Source organism: Pleurodeles waltl, chromosome 10 (assembly GCF_031143425.1).
Source record: "Pleurodeles waltl isolate 20211129_DDA chromosome 10, aPleWal1.hap1.20221129, whole genome shotgun sequence".
NCBI classification, from domain to species: domain Eukaryota; kingdom Metazoa; phylum Chordata; class Amphibia; order Caudata; family Salamandridae; genus Pleurodeles; species Pleurodeles waltl.
Window position 1 is genome coordinate 500,667,136 of NC_090449.1, and position 23,886 is coordinate 500,691,021.

The 23,886-nt window shown below is 43.6% G+C and overlaps 1 protein-coding gene across 7 annotated transcripts in view; it reads left to right on the plus strand.

Moving 5' to 3' along the window:
- Nucleotides 1-23,886, plus strand: part of CSPG5 (chondroitin sulfate proteoglycan 5) — a 229,490-nt gene that overhangs the window by 168,703 nt on the left and 36,901 nt on the right. The window contains exons 4-5 of one of the 7 annotated variants that reach the window (XM_069210879.1): nt 9,521-9,596; nt 16,137-16,607. The exons of 1 other annotated variant lie outside the window; for it this stretch is intronic. In XM_069210879.1, the coding sequence (XP_069066980.1) occupies nt 9,521-9,596; nt 16,137-16,268 (208 nt within the window). In that variant the 3' untranslated portion in view covers nt 16,269-16,607. Of the gene's footprint in view, nt 1-9,520; nt 9,678-16,136; nt 16,608-23,886 lie in introns of those variants that run through there. 5 more of the 7 variants (XM_069210876.1, XM_069210874.1, XM_069210877.1 and 2 more) reach the window with 5 other exon arrangements.

A 23,886-nucleotide genomic window follows, 5' to 3' on the forward strand; every position in this document is an offset into this window, starting at 1 on the left:
TTCGTTACACCCATATACCATAAATTGTTAGTGGAAAGAAGAGAGACTAACGTGGAAAGAATTAGTTATCACAATCTTCCTAAAAAAGCTAAGGATCGTCAAGGCTATTGGACCTTCCAATCAATATGTCTTTAAATTACAATCACAAGAATTATTCTTGAACAACAAGCTGGCCACTGTATTGGATACTTTAGTGTTACCATTAGGGCACTGCCAGAAGAGACCACTCCTCATGCAAATACCACCATGAGCCTGATTGAACAAACACAAACCCTAAGAGACTCTATGCCAATTTGATCGGGTCTCTTGGCAGTTCCTCTGGGAGACAATGAGCAGGATGAATAGTCCTAGATTATTTACAAGCTAGGTTCAAAATATTTACACAAATCCTTCTATGAGAATCCTTATAATTGTGAACTTACCAAATTAAATAAAGATTCAGCAATGGACACGCAAGGCATGTCCACTAGAAAGTATATGCTCTAAATATAGAGCTTTCTTCAAGGAAAATAGACTTAATCTTCGCCCCTGTTATTTGTACAGCTCTCTGATTAACAAAAGGATCTAGACAGATAGTGTAGGAATACATACTCTCGATTTAGAAACCTTCATTAAAAAAACTAGAACGTTTAGTGACTAATTTTGGTACATTCGACTATAAGCTGACCCAAGGGAAAACACAGATAGTGTCAGCTAACGGTTTCAACACAACAGATTCCCGAGTAGCATGCCATGCTAAATATCTGGGGGTCACACTGACAAATATGAGCTAGCGGTAAAAGACATATGAGCAAATATATGATGAGTTAGTAGTTCTCTTAGCAAAAATTGAACCCTTTACTAATTTCCCTTCCATCGAGAATTAATCTTAATTAAGAGGGCTGTTGTTCCTAAATTGATTAACCGGTTTCAATATTGCCTTTCCATTTGCCAAGGACCAGTGTTCAAACATTAGAAATCTTGGTATCTAAATTCACATAGCATAATAAAAGACCGAGATGATCCCTTACTCACTTACAGCTACCCTGGAACAAAGAGTGCTGGTCCCTCCTAGATTGACGTTTATGTTATAGGGCAAGTCTGAAGAAATAGTTCTATTATGTGTCACAAAATAGACGCCATGTCAGTACCTTTTTTAATAGCTTTTGTTCTTGTCATCAATGTTACTTTATGTTTAGCTATAGGAATACTGAGTATTTGAAAGAGATGAAAAGGTAAAGTTTAAATCATATGTGGTCCGAAATACATAAGTTCCTGAAAGTACTTCCCATTCAGGTAAGGACTATACCATGAGGAAGTATCAACTGTCCGATATGCATAAATTACTGAAATTACGTTCCATACAGGCAGCAGCCAGACCATGATGACATTTTGATCTACTAGAAACTGAGATTTTTTGAAGGTGGCCAAATGAAAACCGTTGAGACTATTGAGCAGGAACTAGCACTATCTAACACAGCCTTTTTATCATTTATTTACAAATAGGAATACATTTATCAACATATTCACTTACTCAGACAGGAAAGACCTGCCAAGACTCAAAGTGTGACTCAACAGAATCATCCGACTATCTCAGCTTTAAACAAATCATTGATGGAAGAAAAACATCATATTTATTCGGTTGGACAGCTAAATGGCCCGAATGGATAGGAACCCCTAGCAATTCTATGTGCTTTGGAGAACAAAAAGATTTCTTACGCTAGCTCGATTAAGAGCATTACAGTGTGGAGCAAATTTTAATTTTCAAGCTGCTCCTTCCAAGGTCACCAAATGGAAATCACATAGATGCATGTGCCACAGAAGTATTACAAAGAATGCAGATAGGATTCACGTTTCCACTCCGTCCTCGATTTTAGGCATGTTGTGGGAAGATATCCTCAACACTGAATAGTATGACAGGGTAGTATGACAGGGGGAAAATGCATTATGTTTAGCCAATAGCTTATTTGGAACAGGTTCTAAATCTATGATGTTAAATCTAGTTTCTGTTTCCTGTAATTCGATCGCCCAAACGTTGATAAATAAACAAGGACCATCCTTGTTTTTGGGACTGGGGGAGCCAGTTTAATGAAGCTCACATCTATGAAAATCATGTTATTACGGTTGAAGGTCATCTGAAAAATTATACAAAGATTTGAGTTCCTAAAAGTCAGATGCTCTTTTATTAATTCAAAAGCTATAAGTACAAAGCACTTCATCCTCATTAGACTAACCGTGTGGTGGACGGTCATTAGAGCCGTTGCTGACAATAAAGTGCAAGTGCCGAGCACCGGAAACCACCCGCTCAAATTAAGCACTGACTGGGATAAGCCAGTTGTGTGGCCATTCGAAGGACAACAGATTCACAGTCGAATGCTGACAAAACAAAAGCACAAAAATGGAGACTACAAATAAAAAAAACAAATGAAGATTTGCCTTAAGTATATAATGCACATATGAGACAGAGGATTGGATGTTACAAAAGGTGTGATGATTGTGCGTGTTTTTAAAATATAAAATAGTCCTTCAAGGCATTCCAGTAGCACTGAAGGAAGAAAGATACATGAAAACTGCCAACAGCATGATGGTGAGATTAAACTATTTCTCTGGATTAAGCCAAGGTATGATAGACAATGCCTCAAATTAATGGATGCTGGGGGTAAATCAAGCAGGACAGTGGTTTGAATATGTCAGACAAAAAACCCAACCTTTCTTCAATGAACACCATAGGTCTCGGACTGGCAATGCCAACCCTACAAATGGCACTTCTTCCAGGAAGACAACGGCCTTGTGCTACATGGGTAAAATGAGCCCTGGGTGAGGTAGAATATCTGTTACCTAGACTATTCGTTTAGGCAGTAAGTGTCATGTGCATTCTAGGCTTCATTATTAAGTGGTTAGTAAGAGAGATTAGTACATTTCCCAACTCCGCAGCCAGGGCTATTTGAAGGGGAGGGAGACACTTAGGCATCGCTGTCAGGTGGTGCGGTCTTTGTGCCAGTATTCAAACCCTCAAGCCAGGAAAAAGAGGAAAAAGAGGAGCATGTTTGTTTAAAAGATGCCTAATACATTTTCTATGTAAGCTCTTGGAGTCATTTAGAAGGTGCAGAATAGATGTCTTGAATCCAGCTATAAATGTTTACGTGCATTGTATACTTCTAGAACTGTTGGAGCGTCTCTTTTTCTGAATGTATATGGCTAGGCATATAGTCCTGAAATATTGTCACCTACATCTAGATTTTTTGTAATTTTCCCTAGACGTCTGTAAGATTCACAGTAAGCTATTCCTGGAATTTCTGAAATCCATTTGTCCACTTCCGAAATTGTTGCAATCGTGCTGGTGCTTCTGCAATTGTTACATTCGATTTATTGCTTCTGGTACTTGTGCCCTCTGCTATCTGCTCCAGGCGGTTCTACAGAGCATTGTTAACTTTTAGTTTATAGGCAGTCTGTTATTAGGTTCTGACAAAATGTGTGGTTTGTCATCTACTTCTGGAATTCTGTAGTCCACCATCTACTTCTGGACACTTTTAGATCTATGTTCTATGTCTACCAGGTGTGTGGGGCAAGCCTGATATGCTTACTTAAAAAACCAGGTCTACACCTTGTTGCAGAAGTCAGGCAGAGAGGAGGAGGCTCTGATGCATTGTGGGAGGTTGTTCCAGGCATTATGGGCCACGTATGAGAAGCCACAACCCACTACCCTGCTTTTGTGTGTGTGCGTGTGTGTGTGTGTGTGTGTGTGTGCGCGCGCGCGCTAGTAAGAGTTTGGCAGAGCAAAGATGTCTGGAAGGTTGGTGACATTTTCTCAGGTAAGAAGGCAAGGGTTGTGGAAGGTTTTGTAGGTGTGGGTGAGGAATTTGAAGTGTGAGCACTTTTGTATCGGTAGCCAGTGGAGTTCCCTTAGGTGTGGTGTGATGTGGGCTTGGTGTGGGAGGTTCAGGACTGTTTTGAATGCTATGTTTAGGATAATATGAACTCTTCTTGTGAGCTGGTTGTTTATTCCTGTGACAGGGTGTCACAATAGTCCAGTCTGTTATTGATCTGGACTTTTTTGATTGTTTTCCTGGTGCTGTTCGGTAGCCACTTGAAAAGATTTTTCAGCATCCTCAGATTGTTGAAGAAGTAGGGGGCAACTGTGTTGACTTGGGCGGCCATGTCCAGTTTGTTGCCTATGATGATTCTGAGATGTCTTGTTTGTGAGCGTGGCGTGGGGGCAGCACAAGGTCTGTAGGCCACCAGGTGGAGTCCCATGGCAAGGTTTCTTCTCCAAAGACCACTACTTCGGTCTTGTTTTTGTTCAGTTTCGTGTTGAGTTAGTTGGTCTTCACCCAGGTGGCCATTTTGGTCATTCATGCTGTGAACTTGTTCTTGGTGTTGGGTATTTTGTCCGAGAGACAGTATCAGTTGTGTGTTGTCCGCGTATGTGATGACATTTATGTTGTGAGTCCGGGTGACATCTGCCATTGAGGTCATGTATATGTTGGAGAGCATTGGGCTGAGTTGAGTGAAAAGTCCTGCAGCACTACTCAAGTAAATTCCTATGCTTCTGAGGACGAGGCGGGCAGAATGATGGTTTGGGATCTTCTGGTGAGGAAGGTACAGATCTACTCAAGGGTGTGTCCCTGAATGCCTGCTTCATGGAGTTGTTGGATCAGAATGGGATGGGAGACAGTGTTGAAGGCTGCGGATAGGTCTCGGAGGATGAGGGCTCCGATTTCCTCTTTGTCAAGGATCTTTCGGATGTCATCCATTCCTGCTAGGAGAGTGGTTTCCATGCTGTGGTTCGGTCTGAATCCTGATTGTGTGATGTTGAGAAGCCGATATTTGATGAGGTGGTCAGAGAGGCACTTGATGCCATTTTCCAGCACCTGGGCAGTGTACAGTAGGAGGATATCGGTCAGTAGTTACCAAATTTGCTTGAGTTGGCTTATCGTTTGGTAGTTGTTGAATTTGCTCAAGTTGGTTGAGAGCTTCTTTAGGAGGGCATTGACTGCTGCATGTTTCCATGGTTCTGGAAAGGTGGCTGCACTGTTGGAGGTGTTGCAAATGGCGGTGAGGGCCTCGCTGATGTGGGTCACTCCTTTGTTTAAGATGTGGTGGGGGAAAGGGTTCAATGGGGCCCCTGCGCGTATGATCTTCTTGATTGCTGTGGTCTTCTCTGTGCTGATGGTGTCTCACATGGTAACTGTATTGTCTTTGTTCATCACTGGGAAAATTCTGGTGAGGTTTCAGGAGTTCAGTTGTGGGTCAAAGTTGCTGTACAAGGTTGTGATTTTGCTGCAGAAAAACTATGAGAGGTTGTAGTACAGGTCTTGTAATGGGGTAATGTTGCAAGCAGCTGGTGTGAGGGTGATGGGATCTTTGATGGTAGCAAGGTTTTCTTTGCTGCTGTTGGAGCTAGTGGTTATTCTTCTGGCTATGGCCTTCCTCTTGGTTTCTTGGATTAGCTGATGATACCTCCTCTGGACGGTTTTGAAGGCATCTTTTTCTGCTTCCCCTTCGTTGGTTTTCCATTTTGGTTCCAATTGTTTGCAGTGTTGGTTGGTCATTCTAAGGACCTCCTTGTACCACCTGGCTGGTGTTCTTGATTTGGGTATGTGGCTTCTCTTGTGGAGGGCCTGGGTGTTGTCACAGTTGGTGATCCACTTGTTGAAGTTTTTGATGCTGCATGCTAGATGGCCCGTGAGTTAAGGTTTGCTCTTTTGGAGGGCAGAAGACCAATCTGCTGCAGCTAGGTTGTTCAGGTGTTGGCTTACTGAGCCCCTGTGGGGAGTCTTCTGTTTTGGCAGATATTGCTTGTGAATGTGACTATGGTGTTTTCAGTCCAGGTGATAAGTAAGGATGTGTTGACCGTGATATTGCTGAAAGATGCGAAGACGGGGTCTAGGATTTGAGCGGAATGAGGTTAGGATCTTTGACTCAGAGGATAAGGCCCAGTTTTCTAAGGATGTCTAATAGTGCAGCTGAGTTTGGGGCAGTCCATGCTTCTAGGTGGAAGCTGAGGTCTCCTATGAGGATGAATGCGTTTGAGTTGAGGTTTATTATGGTGATGAAGTCTGTAATGTTGCTCGTGAAGTTGGCTTGGGGGTCAGTAGACCAGGGTTCTGCCCAGGGTGAAATTTGCTGTGCTTTATTTTTTTTAAGTTGAGGTGTTCCATGTAGTTTGTTCCAGTTTCTGTGGAGGTGTTTCAGTGTAGAGTAGAGTGTTCTTGAAAACAATGGGGATTCCTTCTCTTCCTACTGTCTGTTTGCCAACAACATAATGCTGAACTGTAAGAACATTTTGCAAGAAAACATAGGGCATAATTGCTTCATTGTCACAGATCTCTGTTGATGAAAACAATTTAAAGTTAAGAGTGTGGCTGCCCTAAAATGGCTATTTTTTTATAAACATCAGAGGGTGCATGGAGGTCATTGTCACAAATTTGATCAGAAATTGCTAGTAAATTCTCTTAAGAAATTTAAGAGGTACCATAAGCTATTAGACTACTACACTGATTGTATAAAACTTGCTATGAAAAGTTTGTATCTGTTGTATGACAGAATATAATTTGCAATAATATTGTCTGACAGAAATATTGTGCCCTGAATATAATTTACAAACATAATTTACAAACAAAATCAGTCTACTGAGTGTAAATGTTGTATTATTAACTCTAATGGGACAATATTTTTATAAAAAATATTAAAGACACAATAATTCTGTCAGATGATAGTTTGGTTGCAGAATTCTGGTGTGATACTAAGTTGCTCCACTATTTTTTTTTTTTTAATAGCATCATCGTCTAGAGACCACTAACGAATATTTATAGAAAGTTGAGACATGTCAGAAAGACACATTAGTGTCTGAGCTTCTTGTGCCCAATTATATTGGGCCTTTTTGGGCAACCCCAAAAAGAAATGTGACTGTTGTTTATGAAGTGACTGCCATGGTATACCTCCTGGGACTCTTCCGCCACTCATCTGCCCTGTTGTGTTCCAAAATAGGATTATTAAGATATAAAGTATTTTATTATATAGGTAGAAAGAGCAAGTCCCTTTTCAAGGCAGTAGGAATTGTCGTCCAGGATTATAAGTATTGCAATTATTTCTCCAACCTGCTTTTAGTAATGTTGCCATTCTCTGACTTAAAATCCACTGCTTTAAAATTTGAACCTTAATAATCCTGTGTGTAGTACAGAAGTTAGTTTGTATTCATAGGGAGGTGTTTCTTACTGTTTAGTTATAGTTACTTGAATCCTAACTTACTTAATGGATGGATGGATTTACAGTTTAGTGATTGAATTATCAGATGTGAAATAAGGAGGTCTCCTGAGACCCAATCCCAGTTTGCCCTCTTACCAAAAGTGTGTGCTCTTGAGCAAGCAACTTTATCTCCTTGCACCTCACTGACTTTGTATATCAAGAAAATGTAAGTGTTTACAAAAAGTCAAGCTCTATACTAAAAACAGAAATAGTCTAATGTCTGTGTTAAGCAAAAGAAGCATCACAGTTTTCCGAGGGAAAGTAACATGTGGGCAAAAGTCCACTGTGGGCTTTGCTGGCTCTAATGAAAGTGTTCTCTAGTCTGAGAGAGAAGGTTGCTGAGGTGATGCATTTCAGTTGCTTCAATGAGGGACCCGAGGCCCACGGCAGTAGAGACCCCCGCACCCCCATCCCACCCGCCGTTCTTCCCGCTTCTCTCTAAAACTCCACCTCTTCTTGCCACTCTGACTGGTCCTGTCATGGACAGAGGCACCTCTTCATCGGATCACGGGACAAAGCCGCATCTGCTGCCCCCAGCACAAGGAGTTTTCTTGTGGGGGCGTCAGCTGCGGAGGACTCGGAAGAGCTCTTCAGCTCATTAGTATGAGGGGGGCGAAGTGAGGGAGGAGAATGGGCTTAATGTGATCCTTTGTAGCTGCGCAGTGAGCCAGAATGCTTTCAGTGGAGTTAGGGGGGCTCATTTGCATGTCTCACAGGCAGCTAAGAAAGCTCTGCCAGTGACTGGCTTACCCTCCCTCGGACCCAAGAGCCGACATTGTGCTGCACCTGGCAGAATTCCCACCTGTGGATCAGTAGGCCAAGGAGAGAATGTCAGGCAGTCCACATATTAATGACGTTGGGTAGCGCTAGAACACATCACGAATTGAGTTGTCTAATGGCGCATGAATAATAGGTTTTAGTACTCATCTCAGCGACGCTCATTTTATCGACTTCGAGTGGATAAAAGGGAGAGTTGGCACAGATGAGATGTGAATGCAGTTTATAGACGGCACATTTCCCATGATTAGTAGAGGCATGAGCAGAGGCTGTGGGAGCGCAACACCGTCACAGAGGAACGCCCAAAATTTTCACCTCATATAACGCCCTCAGTCAGAGGCACAATGAGGTCGCGTTAAATATGACGTTATGGCTGAAAGACGACCCTCCTACCAGTTACAATATTTAAGGGGCTAAGAGCATCACACCGGAGTAATAGGATATGTAGGGACGTAACACAGCCCCCCTGCAGATAGTGGGCCTCCAACACCTTAGGACCCCTCAACACTTTAAGGGGGGAGGAGGGGGGGCGGGGCACTCCGCCCAAAGTTAATGAATATCTGTGAGACATGAGAGAATCGGCGCCCCTCTTCTCCTTCTGCAGAAGGGCCTCGTCATGTCAGGTCATGCCATTGATGGTGAGCTATAATAGAACATGGAAACAAAACACCTACCGTACAGTGCGGTAGAAAAGCTGCACCTACGGACGTTCTGCAGTCTCAGTGATGACGTAAGAGAATTCATTTCACCTGCAGGCTCTCCACGGGATTTAGTACTTCTGCCACGAAGACGTGTTTTTCTATCACTGAGTTTGGACGAGGGCTGAAATTAGAAATAAAACTATGGCGCTCTGGAGAAAGGGGCAGGGATAAAGGGTAAAATGCAATTGACGGAGTTTCGAGGCAAAGGCAAAAATAAGTAAACAGCAGAAGCAAAGTGAAAGAGTGGAAACAAGGCGAACAGAGGAGTATGTGGAGACAGAGTATAAATGGAGTACACACGATACCGAAACGGGCAATGGTTGCAACATCCATACTGGAAGAGTGATGGAAAGTCAAAAGACGTTTAGAGCCCTTCTAGGCAATTGACAGAAGGGGGTCTGTGGAGAGCATTGACAACAAAATTGAAAGCGGAGAGCGGGACAAAAGGAGAAGGGAAGGAGTGGAATATCCTAGAATATATTATCATTATGTCATTGGTCACATCATGTTGTGTGTCGCGTTATATGAAGTATTATTCAAACTTTGTGCTGTTTGCTATGTTATGTGTTTTGCAGCTTGACCTGTTATGTAATGTTATGTTATGGCATCCCTTTGCTGTTTTTTAGTTTAATGTCAAATCAAGATTTTATGTAACCCCTAAAATAATCTAAATTACTTCTAAATCTTTCTATTAATCTTAGAGTAAAGAGCTCTCCCACTGGAAGTTGTTGTTCACGTTATGAAAATTTGCGTGATAAGAAAAAATAAATGGTAATTTAACAGTGCATATCTTTGCTCTTTTCTGCCCCTTTCAGCAGATATCGGACACCCTCCGAACTCCACAACGATAACTTTTCTCTGTCCACGATCGCGGAAGGCTCCCACCCAAATGTAAGGAAACTCTGTGACACCCCCTGTAAGCTCTCCCCCCACGCCCGCGCGCTGGCGTACTATGATAACGTTATCTGTCAGGTAACTCACCTTCTTGTGTACTCACCTTCTGCATGCTGCACCCCGTGCCCCAACTGTACCCCCTCCTTACCTTGTTGCGTTAGGGCTAATTCAGAGCACCGTCCTCTGGAAATAACAGAGTATTGCCAATGGGGAGCAAAATACAAAGAGAAATTAGATTTTTTTGAAATAATTTCCCTTTTGAAAAAAAAATTATGTTTGATTTTAATCATGTTCTTTTTATGTGAAGTGTCTTGTATGTTTCATTTTATACGCTGTAGTTTATTAATTTTTGGTTTGTATTGTCTAGTGTATGTCTACTTTAATTAATTTCGTTTGTTTAGTTTATTATCTAGTTTATATTGTACTTCACTCATTTTTATTTTGTATTGTCCATTTTATTATTGTAATATGTTTCCACTTTTCTATTATTTTTATTTCGCTTATATTTATTTATTGCAAATAATATTGCGACATTTATTTTATTCCCACTTTTGTTTTTACCATGTTAAAACATCCCAGTATTGTAGAGCACGAAAGGGTAGATATAAAATATTTAACAAACTAATGTTAATATAGTGCATACTGTAAGACAAGCTTTCCAAGGACTTAAGCTTTAATAACATTAAAAAGAGGAAAACTATGGAGCCTCAAAGGCTAAAAACCTTAAAAGCTGTGCAAGCACCTCTTGCTCTGTTCCCATCCACTTGTTTCCTCACACTGCCTGTCACTTTCCCTCAAGTTACCCACTGTCTGTTCATGCGATCAGCGTTCCTCCTAGCGTTTATGTGCCACAAAATGCTCACACTGTCCATGTATGCAAAGCCCTTCAGACATCCTTTTTTTGTGTCAGCAAGGTTCGTTTGCTTTCTGTTCATGTGCCTTAAAGTCTCACAATGTATTTTTATGTGTCACAGTCTGTTCTCAGATCTTGGAAAGAAGAGACTTACCGAAGCAATCTTACTCGCCCCAGGCAGTGAGTCGCTGAAGCTATCATCTTCTTGTAGACTCAATAAGGGGGTATTGAAAGCCTCGCACACTTCTTTACCGCCACCCCAAGCGAGGCTGCTAGATGTCATCCTACTCTCCCAGTGTAGTTGAAGCCATCCTACTCTCCCCTACTCAAGATACAGCAGTGAAAGCCACGAGAGGCTTCTGGAAACAATCCTACTGCCCCACTTGAGTCTGGTGGTGACTTCCTACTCCCAAGCCACAGAGAAAGTAAGGGCAGCCTCCAGCTAGAAGCCTTATTATTAGGATGGCTCCTTCCACCTTCCCATCCATGTTGCAGTCTTTTCCTCCGTTGAAGGATGGATGTGGATGCTTTTGATTGACTGAATTACGTCTCCTTGAGAGTGAGAACTTGTGGGCTTTTGTTCATGCAGGCCACGGTCAAAGCACAGTGTGTGGACATCTATAGCATGCACATTCACCTCATGCAGACACTCAAACCTTTACTGGCAGGTAGGGGCAGAGCAAAGGTGAATATTGGATCTAACCAAACAAGTCAAATGGGCCTCCTCTTCTCCCAGTTAGTTAGCAAAAAGTAAGCATAAAATGACTACAATGGGCCTCACACACACCTGGGCCCTAGTGCCTCTTTGTCTGCAACATAATTGATAGGTATGTCCCTACTGGTAGGAACATCATTGAGATAGGGACCTCCATAAGTCTATGTGCAAGTTGTTGGCTTAGCGTGTATCTGTCTTTTGCTCTAAAACAAATGCAAAGACTACAGGCTGTATAAACACTTCTGGCAGGATGGTATTTGACTTTTAAAAAGCTCGAGTGGGGAAACCAGACACTGATCAGAGCCTGGTGGATCCCAATCAAGACCAAGAGTAATTTACGGTCTTACTTCTGAATCCTCCTCTTCCCACCCTCTAAAGAAGTCAAAACACTCCCAGTTCCAGAAGATATGATCTACCTAACTGAGAAACCTTATATCATTCCAGCGGATGATAAAAGGAGTGTCATCAGTTGGCTAACATTAACACCTAATATTTAAGTACCAACATATAATTAACTTCTATTGTATGCATTATAAATAGTCAATTTCTTTGTTCTATTTTATCACCCTAATCTCCTGGTAAATGTCAAGTAAGACACTGACAGACATAGCCAGTGCAAGGTTCAAGGTGTGCTTTAAGAATCTGAATATTCCAAGTGAACTTTATGCATCAGGAGGGTGGCACCAGTCGCTAGGTGGTAAGAAGAGAGTCTTCGATCCCAGGAACCAAAGGCTACAATCTCCGTAGGTGGTGAAACTTACAGTATGTGCTTCACTGGTTTCCAAATCATTAAATCAGTCGATAGCTACCAGCCTCAATGACACACAAATCCATTGATTTCCCTTTAACCCACAATAATTTGATGGCCAGACATTTACTGCTTGTATTTTTCATTCTGGAAGACAACTGAACCATATAAACCACTTTATAAATTTCCTCAGTAATAATATGAAAAATAACATCACCAACAACACTGATAATAACAATAACAATAATATATTAATACTACTACTACTAATACCGACAACAAAACAATGACACAACAACAATAATAATAATAATAATAATAATAATAATAATAATGAATATAATGAGCTCAGCGGGTTGCATTGCCTGTTTCAGAGCTCAGTGTACACCCTAAAAGGATAAATTGAATCTGGCACCGTCCACACAGACAATCATCCTTCTGGGGTAGGTAAAACAAGTATAATTGAGCTGGGTAACAACAATACTTATTGTTGGATATGATTGTCTGAGCACTGTTGGTAAACCTAAATAATTAAGGTGGCAAAAGTGGTAGAAAAGATGGTGGTGCCAGTCTTAATGGCTCATGGGGTGCTCTGAATTATTCCTGATGCAGCCATTCGTTTGTCGCTTTGTAATGCTATCCTGTGCTATTGTGTTGCTTGCACTGCACTGTGTTGTTGCTCCATCCAGGAGAGGTCTCTGCCATCTGTTCTGTCAATTTTGTATGTGATCATTCATTGACCAGTGAAACTCGCATTGGCCCGTGCAAACTCTGCCCCCTTCCCTCTAGGCATCAAGGTCTCCATCTGCATGCCAGAAGTTCATACCCCTCCAGCACTCCAGCACTCTCTGAAGCTCACTCATACAAAGCCACTGCTGAAACTTGTGCACATCTGGCTAAGGAAGACATTGTTTATCATTACTGCAGTAGGATGCACTACCAGGGTGGATCAGAGTGCCAACGTGGATATTGGTGACACACACCAGCCTTGCACAGTACTGAGGGAGAGCAAGTCCTCGTATATGTAGGATTGCCCCAACTGAGAAAGCCAACTGTCATGCTTCAGAACTGTAGATGTCATAGCAAGCTTGGTCAGGGTCGAGGAACATCACCAGGGCAGTGGAAGTTTTAGGACTTGAATAAGGAGGGAGGTTGTTTAAGGTGATGGTGAGGGTCATTGGTGGAGCTGTGGAAGGATGTCATAGTGTCGGTGCTCCAGATCAGCTATGGAGTATGGAGTGCTCCAGATCAGGAATGAGAGTGATTTGTGGCTTCTTAGAAGTACATACTGAGACTGGAATGGCAAATGTACTCACAATTAGAGTTTAGAAGCACTGGCAGAGACATGTAACTCCCTGGGCTGCATTAGCAGGGAGGCTCAAGGTCAGGGATTAGACAATGGTAGAGCGGTGGATGTCTCACAAATAACAGGATTGGCCTGAATGTTCCTGGTAGCTCTGATGATCACTGGTACAGCTGTAGGAGGATCTTCAGCTCCTGAGGATGAAAAGGTGGAGCTGTGGAAAGGTGCCCCACAGGTAGAATGGAAGTAGGTGATGCAAGTGTGGGTCAACAGAATCAGTGTTGCAGTGGAAGAATACCTTGAAGCTTGAATCGTATGGCTGCTGAGGGTCAGTTTGAGTTAGATTGGTAGACCAGCAGATGTCCTAGAATTGTAATAGTGGGGATGGACCAGGTCAGGGTTGAAGAACATTGATGGGGCTGCTTAGAGATGTCCCAGGGCCTGATTTGGAAGGGTGCCTTGTGTGTTAAGAGACATTGGATGAACAGTTAATACCCTGGGGCTAAAGTTGCAGGAGTGTAGCAGGTCATGGTTGAAGAGCATTGGAGAAGCTAATGATGGATTGTCTAGGGGTGGAAAAGCAAAGATGCTTAAGGTAAGGCATGAGGAGCATTGATGGAGATTTGAAAATATGTATTTCAGTTGGGAAATAAGAACTGATACATGCATGGCTATTTTTGAGTCAGAATAGTAGGTGTTGTACTGGACAGGGCTTAGGGGCACTTCCAGAGTTGTAGATGTCTTAAGGATCAATTGAGAAACACTGGTGGAGTTTTGGATGGATATGTTAGGGCTGGAATAGCAGCTATTGTCTGCATTGCATGTCATAGCTGAGGAGAACTATGATAAAATGTTCTACATCTGGACTCTGCGGGTGATCTACATCAGGTTTGAGGGGCAGCGGCAGAGCTGTAGATGTCCCGGGGCTGAAAAGCAGGGGTACACCAAGTCAGGGTTCAGGAGCACTAGTGGAGATCTGAATAAATGTCCTTCAACTGGACTGGCCGGGGTGTTCCAGATGAGGGATGTCAGCATTGAAAAGCTCTAGATGCCTTACGGAAGTCGCAGGAGAGAATGCCCAAAGGGCAGGATGGGCGATAATTTGGGGTTATGGAAGTCCAAAATCTAGAATAGAAGGAGAAGACCTAGGATCATTTCATGAAGGATTAATGGAGTGTGTATCAGGTGTTAAAAAAAGGGGCATTATTCCACGTTGGTGTTGAGGATTTTGCTTGAGTTCTGGCGATTTTCAAGTATTCGGAAAGTACAGGCATTAAAGCATAACATTAATGTCTTTAGGTAGAACTGCAAAAAGGTACCCGAAGACCTCAATAAATTCCCCTGCTTCCAAACCATAGCACATCTTTAGCATTCAGGATCCATTATCAATTCCAGATGTAGACCTGTTCATTAAGGCATGATATATTTGGCTGCCTGCCTATAGCCTTTTGACTGTAGTCTCACTCCATGTGATGAGACCTTTTGACGTACGCTGCTGTTGTGTGTATCTTTTGCTCCCCTTGAAAAGGGAGCTTGTGCCTTTGGATTGCCTACCAAGAGACAAAGCATCTTAGACTGCTCAGGTTTTAGTCTTTTTCGTCTTTGACTAGGCATGTTGGAGTCCTTCAGTTTTTGGATTTTCATGCCAAGTGATACTGTATGTTTGACTACTCATGCCTGGAGTCCTTTTGTGTTTGGATTTTCACCCTTAGAGCCTTTGAATCTCTGTCTAGATATGCCCTGAGACCTTGTGTCTTTGGAATTTTATGCCCATTGACATATTGTCTTTTGTTGCTGTTGCCTGGAGACTTGGTGTCTTTGGAATCAAATCCCAAGTTACATCGTGTCTTTTACTACTTATGCCTGCAGACCGCGTGTCTTTGGTTTCCCATGCCTGGGCACCATGTGTCTTTGACTAGGTACAACTAGAGAATTTGTACCTTTGGATTCATATGTCCAGAGATGTTGTGTCTTTGAAGATACAGGCCTTGGGATCCTTGTGCCTTTAGATTCTCATGCCTGGAGACCTTGTGTGTTTGACTACTCATACTGTGGGTCATTTTGTCTTCAGCTGATCCTGACTGGCTGTAGTCCTTGTATCTTTAGGTATCGCTAGGAGCATCTGCCTGGAGATCATGTTTATTTTTTCCTCTTGTATACCTGCGGCCTTATATTTTTCACCATAACCATGACAGGAATGGATAATGGGTGGGAGGCAGCTAAAGTTAAACGGATTGCTGTCTTTTTCATCTTTTCACACAAAATGACCTAATGATGAACTGTTGGTCAGTAGGTGATATAAAGTCAAAACCCCATAGTATGCTTGTGAGTTGTCCTTTTGTGTAGCAGATTGCTAAGTACTTAGCAGCTCTTACCTTCTAAACCTCTCAATGATGTGTGCCAAAGGCACACAAAGACGTCCTGGCTGGTATCAAAAATGTCTTGCTTAGTTTTCAGGGTTTCATTACTACATGTCTTGCATTGATGGGGGTAACGCTGTTCCTCTTCTGTCTCTCTCCTGTCTAGTATCTAAGTATAGATTCCTGGGTCGGAGACCTTGGGTCTTTGACTGCTCCCACGTATAGTGTGAAAGAGTTGTGCCATTTTTCCCTCTAGGTCCGAAGACCTATTGTTTGTAGCCCCCACAGTGCCCACATGCCTTCAGTCTGTCTTGCAAGGGGACATTGTCTGTTTGGCCCACCAATACCTGGGCACCTTTTATGATTAGCCACTTCACCCCAGGAAGCCTTGTGTACATCTCTCTCTTGCTCAGAGCCTCAGTAACTTGGTCCCAGTCCACTGCGATATTTCACATTTTGACTGATCACATGGATTGCTTCTTGCGCCTTCAAGCTTTATGTCACGTCTGCGCCGTTGCCCCATTCACACTTGGCTGCTGACTTTATCTACCTCACCAGGATGAACAGCTGAGCCAAGTGACCCAGGACTGCAATCTGAACCGTGGGCTGGTGTGCTTGCACATGGGCTGCAGACCTGTCTCTCCAGCACCCAACATCAGGAGAACAGCGGCTGCTGAGAGCTCTTCGTAGAGCTGTAGAAGTCCAATGGCCTTGTGTGTGGAGCCAAGCCAGCATATCGTGGGTGTAGTCATGAGTACAACGTCAATGTACATAACAGCTGGAACCAAAAACACCTGAGACAATGATTGAAGGCGATTTGTAAAACACACTCTACTTTAACCTCCTTACAAATAGCCACGAAATGCACTTTAGTTATTGAAGACTAATACTGCCATTTTCACTGGTGCCTGATTGAAGCCGAATCATTTGACATCAACCATTTCAAAATGTCCCTGATTTGATTTTGCCAACATGACGACACGTGGGGTAGTGTGCTAAAGAACTAAATAAATAAAGGTTAAACCTGAGAAACAATTTGAGTTTATCGTTTGTCACGTGGAAGGCAAAGAAATAGTTAGACAGGATGACCCTTAAGGAACTCGTTGGATCTCGGAGTCCATGGTATTCGTGTTTACTTGTCCATGAGTTAAAAAATGCAGGACCTGATGACACAAAGAACCTGGGCAGATTTCAGATCAAAACAGCTGCTTAATTATCTGGTAAAAAGTGTTTGATATTCTAGTCACAGGTCCCCATTTACAGGTGGCTTTTATGATACAGGTGCTCACTTTTGACTGCTACCTTCTCGCCCCAGGAGTTGCCCTGTGTTGGCAATGGTGACAAGATCTGGAAAACCAAAAACTGGGACATTTCACAAACCTATAAGTGGGACTATAGCTTTGCATAGATTGAGAGGCACACAATTATTCCATAGACTGTGCTTATCAACATAGAAAACGTAGGCAATGAGGCAGTAAGAGGAATGCAATGCACCGTTTACATGCAGTACCATCTGTTGACTAAATTGCTTTTGGTAAGGGCTGCTAACTAATCCTGCATTGAAACACATGAAAACGTGCCATCTTTGCTGTCCAGTCGAGCCACTGAATACTGGGACATGTACTAAATGTACTGAAACTTGCTGGGACTGATGGTGAAAAATCCGTGTTATCCCGGGAATTCCAGGACACCTGGTCTCTGTATGTTTAGGCCTAATCATTCACCCAGGTTTTTAAAAGATACTTCAGGAAGAGATGTACAGTAGTCTCAAAACATATTTTGCTGCCAGTAATTTATCATTAAAAGCAGCCACTTATGCAGCCTATACTTCTCAGTCCTTAGTAGAGGAATTAGAGTCCCTGGCAAACGTCATTCAAAAGTGTACAGATTGCTCAGAGCTTCTACTCCAGATTTAACAGGAGGTTATATTCCTCGCGGATATTTTTTCAAGCGTGATAAGATCATTATCATTGCCAGTTGGGAAGAGAATGCTTGCTAGGATAAACTTCTGTATAAGAGACTGGAAGATAGACTTTACTAAGAATCTTCCTTTCTGAAAATCTCTTTCGAAGGGAAGAAACTCTTTCGTGATCATTTAAATGCTTTGATAACAAAGTCCTTCAAGGACAGAAAACATACTCTACTTTATGAGGGTGGTTCATGAAGTTTATTTAAGGCTTGAAACAAGGATTCTAGGGTTCTGGTCAAAACTTCTAGCTGCATATTCCTGTCCTTCTGAATATTCCCCAGGTGTCAGTCTGCCTCAGGAAACTTTTCAGGAGTACCTCTGTTAATGGCATAAGGCTTGGCTCCAGTTGTCCTCTCTGATGTTGAGTTGGCCTCAGTTTGACTCGGATCGAAGTAGTGCCCACCTACTGTTGAGGCTCCATTCCCTCCATTTTATACCCCTCCACAACAACAGCACACTCTGCAGTCCCTGTTTGGCATGGATTCCAATAACAATTACAATGCGGGTGATGAGATTGGCCAACCTTAATACAAGGAGAATTTGCATGACGTCCTGCAGGGGGCTAGTAACCTTGATACATTCCTTGAGTCCGGTCTCCTCTCACCCCCTGGCCCTGCCACTGCAGAGAGTGCTTTCTAAGCCATGGTTATGCAGAGCGTGGTTGAAGTCCTTGACCTACTGCTCCCTACCTTGGAGGTCAAGACCAATGTACTTTTGAAGGTTTTTCAGCCCAGACAGACATCTACTGAGCCTGTTTACCATTTAACAAAGCCATTATGGATACCTTGTTTTTGGTAAGTGCCAGACCTTGCTCTACCAATCCGCCCTCAGCCCCCCCCCCCGGTCAACTGCCAAATAGCACAACGTAACCGTCCTGCCTCAGTTGACCCTGCATTTTAATCTCAGCATCACTCACCTGAAAGCTTGGTGGTGTGGGCATCTGCAAGCAAGACAACACATTCCTGATGATTCCCCCTTATAGGGAGTCAAAGTAGATGGCACTTGTTCAGGAAGACAGTTTTCTCATCCACCAGCTTTTTGCTCAAGTCAGGGAATGCCAGCTGCCTTCTTGGACACCATTTTCATGCCCTTTGGGACTCAGTGGGTTAAGCCCATCCAGGTGTTCATGACGATTGCTGACCAGTCCTGGCGCAGGCCACTCAGAAGGGCCAAGTTCACAATTCTCAGTGGCATTGACACCACTGGTTCCATCAGGTTGTCCATTGTCACTAGTGTCGCCATTCACCGGCATTCTGGGATGCTTTCCATCAGTTTTCCAGGCAATGTCCAGGCATCACTCATTGACATGTTTGTTCGGGGACAATGCAAAGTCCACTCACAAGCAGTTCAAGGAGAACAGGGACTCCTTAGGCTTATGTAGCCCACCTCACCACCCACAACAGCCTTTTTGTGGCTTCGGCAGAGATACCCTATACCATCGATCAATCCAATCCCATCACAGCGCTCAACAGATTTGTCGTCACAGCTGTGGTGCCCACTGCCCTCACGGTCAAGGTCAATGGGCCACCTACCCCAATGCCTCATCTGCAGCCCCACCTGCCAAGACCCTTTATCGTATCCTTAGTGGAGCAGAGGCACCCAGTAGGAGGAATGATATGATAATTCTTGCTGGATTGGCAGGCCATGACATCAGACAGGTGGGTCCTGCAAATTGTGCAGAAGGGCTACACCCTACCTTTCCTTTATGCACTACTGCACCTTCAACTGTCCCCCCAGCAACCAGAAGAGACCATTTTTCTATTTTGAGGCAGGAAGTGCAAGACCTTTTGGCCAAATGGCTTTTGAGAGGGTGCACTTGCTAGAAGTAGGAGGTGGCTATTAATCCTGCTATTTTCTTATGCCAAACCAGGATTATGTGCCTTTGTCCAATTTTGGACCTGCTCCACCTCAAATTCCTTCTTTCAGAAGGAAAAATTCAACATACTCACACAGGCCTAAGTCTTGTCTGCCCTTGACCCTGGAGAGTGGTTGGTGGCATTGGACCTGCAGGATACCTATTTCCATATACCCATCCTGCAGGCCCCTCCGCGCTACCTGCAGTTGATGATTAAACAGGAGCATTTTCAGTTTGCTATGCTTCAAATTGGTCTTAGTAGTGCCCCTTGGAAGTCAGGGGTTCCAATCTTCCCTTACCTCAGCTGACTGGCTGTTTAAGATGGGCTCTCCCCAGGCAGTCAGCAACCTCCAGCCTACAATTAAACTCATGTCATCTTTGGGGTTCACTGACAACGTGCCGAAGTCCCACCCGACTCCTTCTCTGACACTCCCCATTATCAGAGCTATTCTAGGCTTGTTTCGGGTTGGTGCCTTTCTCCTGAGAAAGAGAGTACAGGACAATCAGTAGTTGATCTCAGTATTTGAACCTCAGTCCTGGATTTCAGTGCAATCCCCTCTGAGGCTGCTGGGACTGATGGCCTGTTGCCGATCATACCAGGTGGCATTTGTGGGCTCTGCAGAGGGAATTGAAGTCTCAGTGGGCTCAACATCAATGGGACATATCCAACCAAATCATATTTTAGATGGAGAATGTGAAAGGTCTGCAGTAGTGGTTACTGGACCGCGATTTGGTCAGTGACTGACCCCTCTCCCTTTCCCCAAGAGCTCACAGTGGTCACTAATGCATTGCTTCTGAGTTGGGTTGGTAATCTGGGAGAGGTGGAGATTGGGGTGATTAGGAGCTCTAGTCTCTGGTCTCTGGCTGAGACAAGGCTCCATATCACCCTTCTGAAGCTGAGGGCCATCCGTTTGATATTAAAAGCCTTCCTTCCATCCATCAAGGGGAATCTGATCTGATAGAGATGCTCACAGACAACCCCAGCTCCATGTAAAGCTGGCACAAAGCAGGTGTGCTGGGTAATGGACCCTGTGCCAGAAGGCCTTGCACCTCTGGAAATAGCTGGACCCCTAGGTAAACTACCTGGCAGGATCATTGTAAATCAAGGGGGACAAGCTCAGCTTAGTGGATCCCAAGTGGCAGTTACACCTGGAGGTGGAGCAAGGTCTCTTTGGCGAATAGGAAGAATCTTATTTTGTTCTTAATCCGTTCTCCAATGACAAGAACATGCAATATCAGCACCAATGCTTTTTTGAGTTTCCAGGGTGCTTCTCCCATAGAAACGTTTTCCAGCTCGAGTGGAACTCAGCACCCCAAGTTCTCCAATAGATGAGGATCAACTTGGACCAAGGCTTTCTTGTGGCTCCGGAGTGGGCACAGAGAGCATGATATCCAGAACTCCTTGGCATGAGCACCTGCAGTCCAATTAGACTGACTCTAATGGAGAGGATCTGCCCCTGGGCCTTCGCAATCTCCACCTTCATGCTTGGAGATTGAGCAGCAAAGCTGAAATTGTTCTACCTTCATACGGAGGTGGTGGTGATTGATTTCATCTTGATAGCCAGGCACCCCTCGACAAAAACTGTATATGCCTGTAATTGGGAAATATTTCTGGATTAGTGCAGTATGCAACAGATAGACCCTCTCCAGGCAAAGTTATTTGATGTTTTGTTGCTTGTTTTGTCCCTAGCCTAGCAAGGCCTTGCTTGGGACACACTTAAAGGGTACCTTTTGGCTCTTTTGGCCTTTTCCATTTGTCGAATCAGCCCAGTTGTGTAGCAATAGACCACACAGCCCCCGCAGTGCAGGGGGCCCTCTATGGCACTGTGCCCCTGAATGAGAGAGCTCCTGACTTGGTGTGGAGTATGGGGGCCACACTCCATATATTTTGCAGGGGGCCCCCTCCCATTTCATTATGCCAATGGAACAGCCCTCTTTCAGTCTCCTGTTATTTGTATTTTGAAACGTTTATATGTATTTCCTCCTCTCCCTTTGTCATGCCCTAGTAACACCTTAACTTGGTCCTCACATTTCTAATGTGCACTCCATTGGAGCCACTTCACAGCTGTTCCTTGTGGTTCCTAATGCTGAAGGCAGTGTCCCTCATTGCCATACCATCAATGGGAGAGTGAGCTTCAGGTAGTCTGTGTGAACACACCACACACCACCTTCTTCCCAGACGTGCTGGTTTTGTGGGCACAGACATTTTTCTTACCTAAAGCTGTGATGCCATTCCACGTTGGTCAAAATATCACCTTGCTGGCGTTCTATGCTCCGTCTCACCGCTCCTGGTCACCTGCCAGGCAGCTACACGGGTGTCCCTCTAAACGTTAAAGAAACACTATTTTTGACAGGTTCGCAGAGAGGGGCATTTTGCCCAATCAGTCTTACAGGACTCTGGTTTGAATCCACCCACAGACCCACCTTCTAACACAGGTGAGGATTCCTTGGCTAGTAGTCTCTGTCAGAAGAACAAGTGACTTACCTTTGGTAAAGCTCTTTCTGGTAGAGTTTTATCTAACCTCAGATTCCTCTCCATCCCTCCCAACATCCCGTTTCTGTGACTGGACTCTATTCATTAATATGTCTTGGAATCTGCACACTGGTCACACCAATTTGCTTTTGGGGCTGTGCTTCTGGGGGCGTGAACAGTCTTGACAGCTACTGATGTCAGCACAAGGGAATTGTGCCAATGTAGGCTCTGCACGTCATTTCTGGAGCAGAACAGTCACCTACTGGCGCGCAGAGGTACTGCAGCAATGGTTCCAAATTGAGTCTGACGCCTGGGGAATATTTCAAAGGTGAGGATTCTGCAGCTGGTTAGAGTCTCTACCAGAAAGAGCATTACAGAAGTTAAGTAACATGTTCATTCATTGAGAAAGAAATCAAGATTCTATCTAGCTCTGAAGAAGATTCCAGACCAAAAAATCCATCAAACATTAGGTTTCATCAAACCAGCCCAGGGCCTCTACCAATAAGCTCTGACTATTATCATCCTCCTTTCACGTCAGATCAAGTGAACAGAAGGGATATTAACTTTTACAACGAATGGAAATCTTCATTAATGATCACTGGGGGGGGGTGAATTTAATAAGCAGAACTTATTTCATAGAATTCAATGCATCGCCCCAAGCTCTGAAGTCACACCTACTCCTGTTCCCAATAGTCCAGTAAAGTGAAAAAGATTGTACTGGGAGTCCAAGCTTTGTAAAAGAACAAAGTAGTCATCTCAACCCACCAAAAGTAGGAGCAGGGGTGGCTCCTCCGTAATAGCGGAGGAGTGTCGCCCTATGCTAAGTCAGGCAGTGAAAAATAAAATAATATTATGTGTCACTGTCTGACTGAGCCATGCAAGTCTAGGGCAGGGTTGGGCCATAGGGAGGAGGAGTGGTGGGCACTGTAAAGTGCACATGTTGGTTTGGCCAGCCGCCTTAGGATTTCTACAACTCAGCTGTGTTACACAGCCAGGTTGAAGAAATGGCACAGGCTCCCTGTGCCTGAGGGAGCATCAAAATAGCCCGTTTAGGCCAATGTGGTCACTGCTCTCATGCTTGGTATAACTTGAGAGCAGCATCTGAATTGGGAACGTGTGCCCCAGTGACTGCCTGTAAAAGAGGAGCAACCGAGGTGGCCTGGATCGAGCACAGCAGGTACTTTATTTTTTTATAATTTTTACCTCCCCCCACCAACAGTATCACTCCCCCCCACCACACACACACACACATGCACACTCTCCACCTCCTTTGATTGGTGGTAGCCGCCACTGAGCAGGCATGTATTCCATTTAAAAAAAAACATTTTGGGTGACAAAGGCATCAGGAAATGCAATGTGGGCTGTTCATGGATCTAAAGAGACTCAATGCAAGTATAAAGGCAATCAGTTTCAGGATGGTGCTACTGCAACAATTTATTCCCCTGGTTTTAGGCAATGATTTTCCTACAGCCATCGACTTACAGCACACTTATTAACATATCCCCTTTTATCCAGGTTATGAAAAGTTCCTTTGCAGTAGGAAATCTTTGTTTCAAATTCAGAGTTCTTCTCTTTGGACCAAATTCTCCTTTATGTGTCTTGACCAAACCCTTGGCTTCCTTGATGGCAGTCCATCACCAGGAAGAAATTTATATTCAGCCTTATCTAGAGAATTGTCTGGTGTCTTCGGCATTTATAGAACTAATAAATACCTATGTAGAAATTATACTCACAATACTAAAGATCATGATTGTTATAAATAAGCAAATGCATCACAATTCCAGTATTAAGACTTCTTTGTAACAAAATTCAGGACAGACAGAGATTTGGTGACCCTTCCAGATTAAAAGGGACTGAAGATTCAGAACATCATTGCAAATCTTATATCTATTGCTGGAAATGGCCCTTTTTGCAGGGTTATCCCCAAACATTTTGCCTTCTTCCTCCTATTTTTTTGAGGTCTGTCTTTGCTGGATTATTGTCTCTGTGCACTTTGCCACTGGTAATCAGT